The sequence below is a fragment of the Pipistrellus hanaki genome (genome assembly GCF_964339955.1).
Source record: "Pipistrellus hanaki genome assembly, chromosome: 17".
Taxonomy (NCBI): Eukaryota; Metazoa; Chordata; class Mammalia; order Chiroptera; family Vespertilionidae; genus Pipistrellus; species Pipistrellus hanaki.
The window spans coordinates 35,709,126-35,724,971 of record NC_140519.1 but is presented as its reverse complement, the minus strand read 5'-3'; the positions used below and the strand labels follow the sequence as shown (position 1 = coordinate 35,724,971).

The 15,846-nt window shown below is 35.3% G+C and overlaps 1 protein-coding gene across 4 annotated transcripts in view; it reads right to left on the bottom strand.

Annotated features, from left to right (window-relative positions):
• ANGPT1 (angiopoietin 1) overlaps positions 1-15,846 on the bottom strand; it is a 229,622-nt gene that overhangs the window by 42,860 nt on the left and 170,916 nt on the right. For all 4 annotated transcript variants that reach the window (XM_084864479.1, XM_084864480.1, XM_084864481.1 and 1 more), the window contains 2 exons: positions 13,238-13,359; positions 3,861-3,962 (listed from right to left, as the gene is read on the bottom strand). In XM_084864479.1, the coding sequence (XP_084720605.1) occupies positions 3,861-3,962; positions 13,238-13,359 (224 nt within the window). The remainder of the gene's footprint in view (positions 1-3,860; positions 3,963-13,237; positions 13,360-15,846) is intronic.

The following is a 15,846-nucleotide window of genomic DNA, read 5'->3' as shown; positions in this document are numbered from 1 at the left end:
GGTACTGTTTGGAACTCCTAGCTTGATTGGGCTTTATGTGCAAACGTACTGCTGATAAGTGTTATTGCTGGAGGCCACTAAATAGTATCCTCATGGCTTGAAGGAGTTAATATAGTTCCCTAAGTGCCTCGTTAAAAGGGCCCACTCCAGACTTCCCTCTCGCCAAACATCTTTACAAATCCATAAACCAGATTTTGCTGAATCTCCTCATAAGGAAGTTTAAGTGAAAACAAAGCTCAGGTAAAAGATCTTTGCAGGCCTAAGGCAAATGTTAAGAATGAAATAAGTAGTAAATCGTCCATGTTGAGAGGTTTTTAAAAAAATATAATATATAATATACATTTGTAATTTCATGTGTTGATATTACAAACATATTTTTTTCTGGAAACCGTATGAGGCAAGAGACAGTCCTTAGGTACCAGCCAGTATGAAGGGAAGGAGAGAGGAGAGGCAGAAGAGAATGTGGGATGGAATTCTATTTCTACACTCAGAGCCAGAGAGAGAAGTGAAGCATCTTAGGCTATACTATGGTAGATGGGTGAAGACTGAGGAGGAAGTGGTGCATGCCAAGAAGTTTCTGTTTTCCTGAAGGATGTACGCGCCCTCTGCTCCCATTCTGATGCAGGGAGCAGAGGTGAGTGTGATTGATAAGAACTGGCAGAAGGAGTCTACAGCCATTCTCTGTGGAGTCATGTTTTGTCTGTAGGTGAAAGAAAAGCTCTTGTGGGGGGGGGGCAGGGGAGGAGAGGGAACAACTGAAACACTTTCCACCATGTGTTTTGGTGAAAGTTAACCAAGTTGTAGCATATGATGAATTCTTTCAATTAAAACAAAGAAAAAAAGAAGAAGAAGAAGAAGAAGAAGAAAAAAAACAGTTGTCAGACTCATTTTTGCCAAAATGTTTCAGAATTTTGGAGCTTATCTCATTTTCTGCCCATGTAGAATTGACAGCGGATAAATTGTTCTAGTTTGAAAAAAACATGATAGTCTTGCTATTTTAAAAAGGGAGAGGGGAAATGTCATAAAAGCTATGATTAGAAAATAATTCCTTTTCATTCCAATAATAAAAAAAATGCATGGCATAAAATGCATAAAATATATATTTGGTATATACTTACAACACATAAATCAATACCAGACTTCATATGTCAGCCTCTCTTACTTACTGTGACTAGTTTGTTATGGCAGCAGATGCTTACAGCTAATAAGTCACTATTTTGGAAAGTCATCATGATGACAACTTTATATTCATTTTTCTATTATCATTAGTACTCATAATAATGTAATGTAGACTTGCCTAAATCTACATGTATAATTTGATTCTCAGATGACTTCTTCACATCCCGTTTTAGTCACAAAAATAATCATGAATTAAGGTGGTTTGCAAGATAATATTTTTGGCAGAGTTAAGTAAAAATGTTGCAGTCTTTGGGTAATAAAAATAACTACTGTTTACTGAACATTCAGTGTACCAAGTGCTTTATTTGCATCTAACCCTCACAACATCCCTTGAAAGGCAAGTGAGGTGTTATTTTTACTGAGAAAGTTAGGTATGTGTGAAATGATTTGCCAGAAATCACTTCATTGAAGACTCCAACAGTTACTATAATGCAAGGCCCTCCTTTCGAACTTAGGTTCCTTTTCCCATCATGTCATATCTGTTTTTAGAATCAGAAAGAAACTGTGGAGCCCAACTGGAATGTCAACATTCCAGTCTCCACAACAATCCTGAAACATGGTGCTTTACCTTCCACTGGGTGTTTCCACTGATGAGGGTCTTCATCGCTTAATAGGCAGCCCATTCGTGTTGGAAAAAACCAAACCACTAGAGAGTTTTGCTCAGACTTAGTCAAATTTGGCCTCTCTGTAATGTTCCTCCATTCATTATGCAGATTCCTTCCTTAGAACAATGTTGAAATGCAGATTCTAAGTCAGGAAGTCTGGGGCAGAGCTTCAGATACTGCATTTCCAATAACTCCCAGCCAGTGCTTGTGCTAAAATCCCTGGATCACACTTTGGGTAGCAGGTTCCGGTACTACATACTTCTCTCCAGTCAACTAAACCACTATCAGTCCGGTTTATATCTTATTCTTTTTTCCTCCAGGTTAGACACCCAACTACTCACTTGCTCTACATATGGTTTCTAGCTACTGCCCATCCTGCCTGTACCCTCTGGGATACGTTCACTTGTTCACTTGTGGAAATCTCCAGAATTGAAAGTATATTCTTGTTGTAACCAGACCATGGAAGACACCAGTTAGATTCTGAATTTTTGCAACTAGAAACTCTTATTAAATAGATTGTATACATAAGGCTTTGTTTTTGTTAGTAGCCAGCAACATAAAATGAACTTATAACCAAGCAAATCTCTCCATATTTCAAAGACTAGGTTCTTAAGCCAGTCACTTTTATTCCATAGTCTCACAGTTAATTTTGCATAATTTTGGTCTAAGTAAAAGATTTTACTTTTGTCTCTGTAGAATTCTGTTTTGTTGGCCTCTTACCTTTCTATCTTGGATTTATTGTTTATTGAAGACATCAAGATTCCAAATTTGTGAAACTCCAAACGTTATTAACCCACATTCAGAGTGTTCACTGAATATCTGATAAAAATGTTGTACATACAGAGACACCACTTAAGACTTCCCTTTATTTATTAAAACCCTTTGTCAACTGTGAGTGAACCAACTACGAACCTACTGATGAATGAACTGTGATATTGACCAACCACAGTTTTCACACATTGTTTACAAGTCAAAACTTAGGGCATTTCTCTTCACCTTTTTCTTTACCTTCTTTCTGAGAGATGAATTTATCAAAAAATGGTCAAAAGAAGAATTATCCAGACTTAGATGTAAAAAAATAAAAAGAGAATTAGTCCCTCAATGAAAATCCCCTTTCATTAATTTGCTTTGACATTATGTCAATAGATTTTAGTACTTAATATTTTAGGCATTCGGTATGTGATTACTGGATTATGGATTATTTAATTATATTATCTTGGAAAAGTTCAACTTGTTCATTTTCCTCTTAAAATAGAGACAGTATTAGCTGTAATTTGCTATAGTTTTGATATAAAAATTAGAAATGAATTTATTATAAGGCTGGCACATGTTAAGCATGAAAGGTTAGCTGTGATGATGATAATGATGCCTGCTGTCATTATGGAGACCCCAATGAACCATGCCTCACAGTTCACTCATGTGTACTCCTCTCACCTTGAGTGTGGACTAGCCCTGTCATCAACTTTAATCAAAAAAATAAAAATAAAAAGAGAAAGAAAAAGTGAAATGTAGAGAATGTGAAACCATGCTATTTCTGGGTCTAATAAACCTTTTAAAAGGCCTAGAAGCTTCTATTTTTGTGCTCAAGGAATGTCAACTGCCACATAAAACGTCTGATGACCCTGGATTATGGTACATGGAGAAGTCTAACCTAGTCACTTGGAGGAGCTCTTAGTCAACAGTCAGCAGTAACTTGCCATCCCCGGGGTCCTCTAGTAACTGTCCTGTTCCATAATCCATAGCCCAGCACAACTCCCTCGTCCTGGCTCATGTACCCAACCTAGGTCTGAGTTCTAGCTTCCCCCACCCTCATTCAGCCAGGAACAAATCCAGGCAGTACATAACAGTTCACCAAAGAATTGCAGTAACACATTTTTCTTTCTAATGCACACATGGAAACAATTACTGAAAATGATTTATGAGTATCTTGTGTTTAATGAAAATAATGTTACTAATTTATCATTTCATTCTTAAAATAACTAAAAAACATCTAAAAATACAAGAGTTTATCACATAGTGTAGTAAAGATAACCTCATGATAAAACATCAAAAAACTACTAAATTCTTCCATCTTACCATTTTATATTCTTTCCAACCTCTTTGGAAATCCACACTTCCATCTTCACGATGCTGTATCACAGTCCAACCACCCCCATTAAGATCCATATTGCAAAATACCTGACAGAAAAGGGGAAAATAAAGTCAAGTAAAGAATTAGGTTTGTTTTAAATAAACATGTATCAGATGTGTTTTAAAATAGAAATAGGATGGATAGGCCTATAGATAAAAAGAATAAAAATTACTATACGTTGAAAAATGTTAATTTAGACATGATTGGTTATTCGTCTAATATTTGAGTTATTTCTGATTAAACTCTATCAAAGACACATTAGTCACTTATAAACATTTAAATCTGTCACCTGAAAATTGTGTTTCAGACTCTAAAAAAATTTAAAGATCTTTGTTTTAAATGGCAACAGGTACTTGTGTATGTTCAATTTTTTAAAAATATGACTAAAGTTCCTAAAAGTACAGACCATTTTCTTAACAAAATGTAAGACTTAAGACTTGAGATTTTTAAATCTTTAGTTAATTGAAATGGCAATATAATCATGATAAAGGTTTTAGAAAAACAAATTTTAAAAAATCATTTGTAGTTAACTGTTACATATTTCATTGCATATTAACTTTTATATACTTACATACTACAATAATTATTCTTGATGGTTCAGTGTTACATTAGAGGCAAACTTTTGTCCTTGGCATATGGAGAACACATTATTTGCATGAATTTTCGTCATGAACATTAAGAAAAGAACATGACATACTGTATTCCTTCTGACTGCAACAAGCATTTCTTTCCCATGAGGAAAAGTTATCCGACTCTTTCAAAGAGTTATGCTTATTTCAATTATTCTAAATACAATAGTATTTATTTAGAAATTGATTCACTTTCCTCAGAGTCCACCCAAGGAGAGAAGCATATCTGTAATGGGATTATCTTTTGAGAGCAATCACTGTAATTGATGCAGCACAAATGTGGCAGTTTGATTATTCAAGGGACCTGAGATGGGAAACACCATTCCCCTGGCAATTGACTTCTAAAGCATTGTGGAGGCTGGCTAAAGGTGTAGAAGTGAGGCTACAGCAGCAGACAGGCTGTGTGGACATAGAACTAAACTCTGAGGAAGGGAAAAACTTCAAGGGTTTTCCCTGAGGCATTAAATGCGGGGCACAAATAGCTAAAGGCTAGTAAAACAATGGCAAAAACTGTCATTCAAAGGACAAATTATCCATGTACTTCTTCAGAGTGAAAGGAACTAAAAGATACATGCCTATTTGTGAGCATATAAACAGGTAAACTATTCTCCCGAGGGCTGGTAGGCCCTCTAATTTGACAACAGCCACCCATCAGTACATCTTCACAATCTATAGGGACTTATTCACCTCCATGATTATAAATGTGGAGTCCCCCACCCAAGTTCCCCCTTAACTAATTCCTTAACCCTTCTGTACCTATTGATTGTCCTCAACATAGGCTGCAGATAGTATTTTGTCCTCCTTTAATTCTAATCCGTTCATTCACTTATTTTTCACTCAACACACATTTCTGGCATTGATTCTGTGTTACAAATGGATGTTAATGATAAATAAAATATGGGTCATACCCTAAAAAATGCCTGAAAGTTTCAATAGTGACTACTCCTATGGGATTAAGAAGATGCAGGAGTCTGCACTTTTCAACCCTTGTGACCTGCAGAATGATGAAGACAGTGATCCAAATGAGAAATTTAAGGAAGAGAGCTAACATATGAAAAAAGAAAATGGTCATGGTTTTAACCATGTAGAGTGTGAAATAGTATAGCCATCCAAAAGGGGGAGTTATTGATCAGTTAGAGATGATCTACTGAAGGTCTTCCAAGGATAGATGGATAAGAGACTAAGGGAATAAGAAAGGAATAGCCATTAACTATAGTATGCTCTTTAAGGGTCAGATAATTGAAACTCTTTACATGCATTTTCTAACTTATTTTACAACAATCCAATGATGTAGGTATGATCATTATCTTGAGTTTAAAGCTAAAACCCAAAGCTTACGTACTTCAAAAATTTACCAGTGGTTTTTAATAATAAGTGATGGATCTAAGATTTGAACCCCAAATCTACCTAATTCAAAATGTTATTGGGAGTAAAATGCTTGAAAATAATAGTTGATAGTTTAAAGGTGGGTTATCTAAAGAGGAAAAGAAAAAAAGTGGAAAGAGATATGTGTGGGGGAGGGGTAGGTAGGAGGATCCTAGAAAGGGCTTTGTAAAGCAACTGATAGAAAGAAAATCCATTAATAGCCTTTAAGAGGACAGGGACTTCATTTTATTTGGTAACTACTGTTACCAGTTCCTAGAGCAGTGCCTAGCCCGAAGTGTGTATGAGTACTTGTTGAATAAATAGAGATGCAAGAAGAAAAAAAGAAAAACTTTGTTAATGTAATGCAAGACAAGAAGGTGATGAATTTTGAGTTGGGGAAGTGATCAATTTAATCAAATATTCCAGAGAAGTCAAGACAAACAAATATTAAGAAAATACACCCTCAAATTTAAAATGAAGGAGCTGCTGGTGACCTTGAAGAGAGAGTGCAGGATTCCTGTGACAATGAAATCCAGACGGCACAGTTTAAAGAGAGAACAGGTGGTGATTCAAGACAAGTGGCCAAGGTGGAACTTTCCTGGTGAGATTTAAGAGTAAGTGATAATGTCAAGAATGCAGTTTGCTAGGGGAAACTGATGGCACCTGTTTCTTAATTAAATTTTAGCTGGCTTGGTCTAGCTAATCCAGAACTTTTTAAATAGATTTTTATATTTTGATGGACATTGATTGCCTGAAATTTTGTCAAACTGTGTTTACAAACCTATAAAGTTCACTTACATACTTGGGGGTAAGAAATAACTCCATTCATAAATATAGAGTGTGAAGAGAAAATTATCCTGTACAGTGTTTATTATTATTATCTGTTCTTAAAATTCTATGAAAAATTTTAGAGTCACTCAAAAAGTTTAGCAAAAGACAACTGGATATCTTAAGTCACTGGATATCTTTAAACTGAAGATATCCAGTGACTTAAAAATGCTAAGATGTTTTGAGAATCATTCTTAGAGAAAAAGCCAGAGCAAGTCCGCTATGTGGGAGATGGAAGTTACACAGGAAGATACTGTTTGGAAGCTGAAGTGCAGAGAAATGAGCAGGTTTAGCATATACTCTATTATTCTTATTAGGACTCAATAAAAGCAGACATACCAGGCCCCATTTGTTATTTATGGGATAATAGAACTGAATAGCACTTTGGTCAGGAGATGGACTTGGGTACTAGATTACCCATGTTTAAATCCCACCTCTATTTTCTCTCTCTTTTAGATATTTTGCAAGGACTAAATGAGTCAATGTATATGGAGTTTTTAGAATTGTGTTCAGTACACATTAGGCTTTGCATTACTCACATCTCTTGGATGTATGTAACATATAATATGTATTTATATTATGCACTGTACACTTTGTACATATCTCATATATTACAGTACAATTAACTATCCTATCTAATAAAAGAATAATATGCAAATTGACCATCACTTCAACACACAAGATGGCTGCCCCCATGTGGTCAAAGATGGCTGTCCCCATGTGATCAAAGATCCTGTGTCCATGTGGACATAAGATGGCCACCACAAGATGGCCATCAGGAGAGGGCAGTTGTGGGTGATCAGGCCAGCAGGGAAGGGCAATTGGGAGGGACCAAGCCTGCAAGGGAGGGCAGCTGGGGGCAATCAAGCCTATAGGGGAGAGCATTTAGGGGTGACTAGGCCAGCAGAGGAGGGAAGTTGGGGGCAACCAGGCCTGCAGGGAAGGACAGTTGTGGGGGACCCAGGCCTGCAGGGGAGAGCAGTTGGGGGGGACCAGGCCTCCAGGGGAGGGCAGTTAGGGGTGACCAGGTCTGCAAGGGAGGGCAGTTAGAGGCAAACAGGCTGGCAGGGGAGCAGTTAGGCATCAATCAGTCTGGCAGAGGAGTGGTTAGGGGGTGATTTGGCTGGCAGGCAGAAGCAGTTAGGAGCAATCAGGAAGGCAGGCAGGCAAGCAGATGGGAGCCAGTAGTCCTGGATTCTGAGAGGGATGTCCAACTGCCCATTTAGGCCTGATCCTGGTAGTTGGACATTCCTCAAGGGGTCCCAGATTGGAAAGGGTGCAGGCTGGGCTGAGGGATAACCCCTGCCCCACCTCACCCTACTCCGGTGCATGAATTTTTTGCTCTGGGCCGCTAGTTGTATATAACTGCATATAATGAATGTACAAAGCCAAAATACAGGGTGTCCAAAAAATGTATGTATACTTTAACAGCTGATAGCTCAATATTGAAAATAAACACTGCCTTTATAATTATTCAGAGTATATTTGCATATTTTTGGGACACCCTACATTTATAAATTTAGTAAACTGTCCTTAAGATTACAACTACCAGCTTTTTGTTAGTAATACTGGCATTACTAATCTTTGCACATGCTGCTTTTTATTATCATGCATATATTTAAAATGTTGGATTCACTCTAGGAAAAAAAGAGACTGTGTTATTTCTAGTCAGAAGAAAAATAAAGAGCCTAAGCTTAATAGATGAAGGAAATTAAAAAAAAAAAAAAAAAAAAAAAAAAAAAAAAAAAAAGGTGGTTGGTTTCAAAAGATACATGAAAAGACTTGAAAAGTTCACTTGCCATTATCGTGTGGTCTGTGCTATCTTCCTGTAGACAAGGGTCTCCTACATTTACTATGCTGGTTGCATTTATTGATCATATGACTTGGGCTTAACTCTATCCAAGAAAAGATTGAACTGGCTCCCATCCCAGGCAAGGTCAAAGCTTTCAAGCATTAAATACCTTTTAACATAATACGGGGATTTAAACCCAAACAAAACGGGGAAATTTGATTCACATAGTTCTTATTTTTTATGCTCCATACAAGTTGGAATGATTAGGCTTGTGGATGTTAATTATTTTTCCATAACCTTGAATAACAAAGGTTCAAAACATTTGTCATAGTCCTTTTCTAAGAATTAGGAAAATTGTGAACTCAGAAATAATTTTTTAATATTTTATAATAAGGAGAGTTATAATTTAATGTGTGTGTGTGTGGTTTTTTTTAAATGAAAGTAAGCAAGTAGGATAGGGCATTTGGTTTCAGAAACTTAGGAAATGAAAGGAAAAAATGTATTTCCTGCTACTATGCATGGAAGAGAATTCAGAGAGGAAAATAATTACAAGCTATTAATAATATCCAAGTAAAAAATAATGTATGTTTAATCTAATTCTCATTATCTATGTACTTGAAAAATTAAGTAGTCTTAGAAAACTGCCTTTGGCTTCCACATTATATTTGAAAATGTAACACTTTTCTAACCTTTGCAGACATCCTTTCTTGACAGGGAATGATGGCAGTCAAAACAGCAATTGCATAAAAATTCTCTATATTTGCAATTCTTACTCTGCCTAAAATAGTCCAATTTTATTGATTGGCCCATATCCCATATCATAGATATTTGAATTTTTTGTTTTCTTTTGTTTTTATATAACTTTGCCTTGAGTGTTTTGATCCTTGCTAGAGCTCCCACAAGCATCACAATGAGCAAAGATTTTCTAAATAAATTCAAAAGTATTACAAACTTTATATCTACAAAGCACAATCTACTTGGAAGGGTGAAGGTCCTACAGATGAATTTTATAAGCACTTTTTATAGAACTGAAATATACCAATGATTTATATAAAAATAGAAGAAAATGGATTATAGGGTGAATGGGTGGCTTATCAGAGCATAAATACATTTTACATAATTTTTTATAATAAACTATTTTCTAAGTCACTCATATAGGTTTAAACAGTGCAACTTTAGTCACCACTTAATAAATAATTATCATACTTGGTCCCTGTTAAGATGGCATCCTCAGCAATTGATTCCTTTGTTCAATATTTAATAACTATGTGTTTGGGGAAGTTATTTTCCTAAAATAGAGATAATGGGAGCATCTATTTCAAAGAGTTGTTGAGGAGTAAACATGTGACTACATATAAAGTTCTTAGATTATGACCTGGCAAAATATTAGCAATGAATACATTTGAACTACTGTGTTAATCGGCTCCTAAATGACATTGGGGGAATTCAAACCATATTTGTTCTTACTAATGCCAAGCTATGTGAATATAATAATGGATTTAAAACAAAATTTTTTACCTTCAAAAAAGTGCAAATATATCCACCTAAGGTATCCATCTCTACATTAGTATATTACTATTTCTGAGAGGATGCATGATCAGAAAGGGAACAGATAAAACGAGGGAATGCACACCAAAGTCAAGAAGTTATCAAAGTCTTTCTCCCATCTGCTCAGGTATCTCCTGCCTCACCATACACTGCCATTATTTCCATTAAAACTAAATCTGGTAACTTCCTTGACCAAAAGAAGAGAGAATAGCCATGGGGCCATTTCTAGGGTGATAAAATTTTGCTTGTTACAGGCTGTACTAATTTCACTGCTAATCTGTTCAGGCTACAATGTTTTCCTAGGCCCAAATCTCAGAAGTTTAATCCAGATATTTGACATTTGTGGATTTAATATTTCAGATTTTATTTATTCAGGAACTCTGAAGCTACATAATATGCAAAATTCATCACTCCTCAGAGGTGTCAATTTAAATCATGCAATCCTGGTGAAACCAACATAGGAGTCAGCCACTGAACTAATGAACTAGATCCTCCAAGCCACTCCTTTATATAAATAAGAAAAGCACATTTATTCAAGTTAATGAGTTATTATTCAAGTTTATGAATTTGAGCTGTTCAAGATAATGAGTTAAGATTGGCTATTTTTCTTCCGCCCTAAAAAGGAGCATGGCTCTGCAAATGGCCTATGCACCATTTGTATTTCAAAATATTTTGAACTAGAATAGAGTTGTGGTTAGATATGAATTAAAGGTCGTGGAAAGATCAAAACTGTTTGTAATGTCTGCACCATGGCCACATGGCGTACTGGTGATGGAGTGAAAAAATACTCTAAAAGTGTGCATGTTAATATAAAAACATTAAAACTTATTTTATTTTTATATTCATATATATCATAGAGTCATTAGGAATCTAAAAGGTGGGTTACAATATTTTTAGTTAACTGTATTGTCCTAATCAAGCTAACTTACAGCGGAGCTAACAATTTAGGAGTCCTTCCAGGTCTTGGGCGGGAGGTGAGTAGGTTTAGAGAGCATTATGTCAGCTACACTACTCCACCCGAGACAGTTTCTGACCACTTTACATGCTCTGTGTACTGTGGCAGTGTGTACAGTGTTTACCTGCCTGTGTGTGTGTGTAAAATGGATTTAAGCTCAAGTATGCTTTTAAGAAAGCAGCAAGCACAGTAGGAAGGCTTCATGTCAAAGGATTTAAAAGGCTCCTCCTATAAGTTGCCCTTTCTCTTTACTCCTAGACTTGCCATTGTAGTGTCACAGCTTGTTTTTTAAAGGCCATGAAACACTTGATTCAGTGACATCTTTCACTGAAGCCCAAAATGAAAAAAACAGGTGAAACCAAACTTCTCTGGTAGGTGGCCAGGTCGCAATGCATAGACCTGTGCCTGCTACCTCTTCTCCTTGTGCTTCCTCCCCCACCTCCAGCTATATACATGGCCTCTTTTTTGGGCAAAATTTTGTCCTAACAAAGGGAAAAACAAACAAACATTGAGCTAACTTAAACCACGAATCCTTATTGAAATCGGTAAAGAGAGAACACTGGGAGAGACTTTCTACTTTGACAATTGTGTGACATTTGACAAACTTTTTTAAGATTCATTTCCCTGGCCAATCAAAGGTGCTGAACAACAGGAAAACTAAATAAGTTAGGCTTACTTATGATGCACTACATACAAAAGTGTTAATGTTACAATCAGCAGGGCATTTATCCATTCATTCATTTCAGCACCTTCTTCTTGAAACTATGCTGGGTCCCAGGAAATCAAAATAGCAAGGAACATACAGTGGAATACCACTTGGCCATAAAAAGAAGGGAATCTTGTCATTGGCAACAGTATGGATGGACCTTGAGGATATGACGCTAATAGAAATGTCAGACAGAGAAAGACAAATATCTTATGATTCCACTTATTTGTGGAATCTAAAATATAAAACAAATAAATAAAACTCATAGATATGGAAGACAGATTAGCTATCAGAGCGAATGAGGTCTGCAGGGTGGGCAAAATGGATGGAGGGGGTCTACCATATGGTGATGAGTAGACATTGCAGTGATAACTTATCGAATTATTGTGTTATACACCCGAAACTAATATAATGTTATATACCAATTGTACTTCAATTTTAAAAAAAGGAAAATAAAAGATAAAAAGATACAATTCTTGGCCTTGTAGAATTCTGGTATGAGAAGGTCATGCAGATTTGTCAGAGGGAATCAGGGAAGGCCTTCCAGGAGCATTTGCAGGTTCCCAGAGGAAATAGGGACATGGATGGCTTGGGGTCAAAGAGGAGAAAGTGTTCTGTCCTTTGAAGAAGCATTGCATGGGCAGCCTGGCTTCTTGGGCTCTAGGGCATCTAGCTGACACTTTATGTTGAAGAGCAGGGCTCTCCTCAAAGTTTTCTAAAACTCTGCTTCACACAGACGGTCTCTATCACTACACTTCCACAGTATAATTATCTGTGTAATTGTCTGTCTCCGCCACACACTGGGAACTGTTTGTTCTGTAGTATGTCCCTGGTCAGTGACTGGCAAATGAACAATTTACACTTAATATGTATTGAATGAAGGAATGGGTTGATGATTTAATGAATAAATAGGGAGAAAGAGTATATAAAAGAGAAATGACAGCAGGAAGATAATGTCTTCTTACTTCAAAGTTTACTTTGGATCCTGTTCAACATACTGATGAGTCCTACCCTCCAACCCACTCTTTTCGGTGCATACAAAAAGCTAATCCTTTTGTGTTTAAGATAGGATGTGTTTCTCTCACCCCAGCAGAAGCAGTGATCCTGGAAATGTGTCCTAGCTCCCTCCGTACAGTGTCTGGACTGTGGATGATGTGTGCCATCTGGGTTTTTGGGACTTTTTCCCTGCCCTTGAATTATACATGACTTCAACATGCAATCGGAATAGGCAAGCATTTATAAGCAAAGGGACATCCCAGGAATGAGAAAGAATAAATAAGAAAACTTTGTGTAAAAGAAGCATGGTAGGTGTGGGAGTTAGGGGAGGTCTGTACAATAGATTTTCATATTTTATGGACCTGGGAAACAGAATATTTCTTGAGAGAAAAGAGCTCAGGCATATATATTTTCAGTTTAACAAGCTCACAAATCAATCTGATTATTCAGCAATTCAACTAGGTTCTGCTTTACATCTCATAAACAAACACTTCTGGTTTTACCTTTTTGGGTTCTGGCATATTATTAATATAAATAGTGTAGATTCCACTTTTATTAAAACCAGCTTGATATACATCTGCACAGTCTCTAAATGGTTCCTCTTTTTTTCCTCCCTTTAGTAAAACTGCAAAAAAAAAAAAGATTGCAATATGTGAATAAAAATATCAGTACATTAGTACCCAAATGGACTTCAAATATAACTAAGCAAGTCTTCATTTCCTCCAAATGTCAATATTGCAGTGAATGAAAAATCTATCATCAAGACAATAATCGATTTTGAGTTGACTCACAAAATGACAAAGCTTAGGAAAAAAAACCTGCAGAGCAATTTTCAACTGAATACTTATTTTATATTTTGTTTAATTCCTTAAGTCTTGTTTTTCTCTAAAGGTTTTCCAAAACATCAAGTCAACTGGCATGATTATGTAATACCTCTAATCAGTAACAATTATGTCAGTATTCCTGCAAAATTTCTAAAAAGCTCTTACCTACATTTCATAGGAAAGTTTTTTAAAGTGTATATAGATTTAAAACACTAAAAGTAGGCAGGACTGTTTCTTTTCATGGCTTTAAGATTGAAGAAGTTCTAGAATTTTTAATTAAAAAAGACAACTCTCAAAATAATTATATTCAGAAAGTAGAAAAGAATCTCTGACCTAATTGAACTATCTAGAAAGATGAGGAAACTGAATTTTGTTCTTTATTCAATGCCCTATAGTTAAACTATTAGGTAGATGATACACACAAAAATGAAAGTAAATAAGGTTTGAAAATAAATGATATAGGGGAAGAGCTCCAAAAAAGCTGTAAGTCCAGTGGAAAATAAATTTAATTGGAAATAGTCTTTACTGAGAACTTTATGTTATTTACTAAGTTCTTATTAATGAGATCAAACTATGAAAACTACTCATATTTAACAATATTTAGCTATGGGTAGTATATTTATAAAACATTTATGATGTAGTATTTCCTAATAAATATACATTATTTTAATAATTGGTTTCATTAAACCTTTTCTAGAAGGTTAATAAGTTCATCATCTTGCTATCATTGTGTTATTTAATAAATATTTGGTTTCAGTCATTGAGTTGCAGTGGTCTTTTATAATAAAAATATAAAAGGTAAACTATGAATCAGTGCTTTTAAATTCTTTATCAGTCTAAAATACTAGTCTGATTTAAACTTAAGATGCATGATGTTACTAGTTTATAGGCAATTAAAAATAAACAGTCTAATCTTGGTAGAAAAAAAGGATTATCTCAATATAACTATTTCAAATTTTCAGAAAAACTTATATTTCAAGAAAATGAAATATCCATATCAGACATGCTGACATAACAAAATTTTAAAATTATTTAACAGTATCATGGTTTTTTTTCTATAGCTCATGTCTAGACTAATGGTTTTACCTACTTGTATTAATAATTACATTTAAACACCACCATTACAATTGCAATATAAACACAGAATAAGTAATCACAGGATTGCAGGTTCATATGATAATGAAGAACTATTGTACAGTATATATGCAAATAGAAACTGAAAAATAAATACTTACTCAAAAGCCATCTGAAATATCATTGGGCATGTCAATAAATTATATAAAGGTGTTATCATTGTCAAAAACATCAATGCAGTTCACTTGTGCTTGCCTATTTTCAGCAAATGGACTATTATTTTCCACACAAAAAAAGTTTTAAGTTCTAAATGCTTGATTTTCTTTTGTTGAAATGTGGAAATAACCAAATTAGATGCAAAAAAAAGAGTTGACAAAAAATACCAACTAAATTTATGATCTCTTAAGAGGAACAACACAGGAAGATGTGGTCAACAGAAAATCAATGGCAAACCCATTTTTCTTTTTGGGGTGAAAGATAGAGAAGGTCATTTATCTAAGGAGAAAATGCTTATTCTCATTGCATATACCACTTCCTGCCCTGCCTTAGTTCGTTATCTAGGGAGAGTACATCTCCTTCTCACTCCTGTGCCACCTCCACCCCCTTTTCTTTTCCTCTTCCGAAGATGTGGGTAAAGAGGCTGCTGTGTGGGAAGAGGGAAGCTATTTCACACACTTTTTAAATAACCAAGAAACATTGTTATCATCTTGTTTTTCTGCAAACTAATTGTATACAAATGATATCCAAACCATGAACATCGTTATAATTATCGTTATCGTTATCATTGATACGAATGTTTACAACTGGAAAAAATGGTACAAGTAGTACTATGATTATACTATGGGATTCATTGCTATGGCAACATATCTAATACAGATATTTCATTTTCTTGAACTGTAATTTGGTATTTTGAAAAACTGAAACACTTGCAGTCTACCCTGAACAAATAGTCTTTCCTTCTAAGAAAATTAGATTGCTTGTTTTTAATTAGAGTATTAAAAATTTTTAGAGTACTAAAACATTTAAAATCAATTTAAAAGCTTCATTCACAGCTTACTTTTGATATTTGTATTATATACTGTGGTTTGAAGAGGGCTCCTTTAGTAAGAGTAGACTGACCTTCAGAGGTTTTCTTCCTTTTTTTAATCTATAAAGTGGGGCAGTAATACATATTTCTGAGGCACAAGCATGAATTATGTAATATAGCCAAGTGA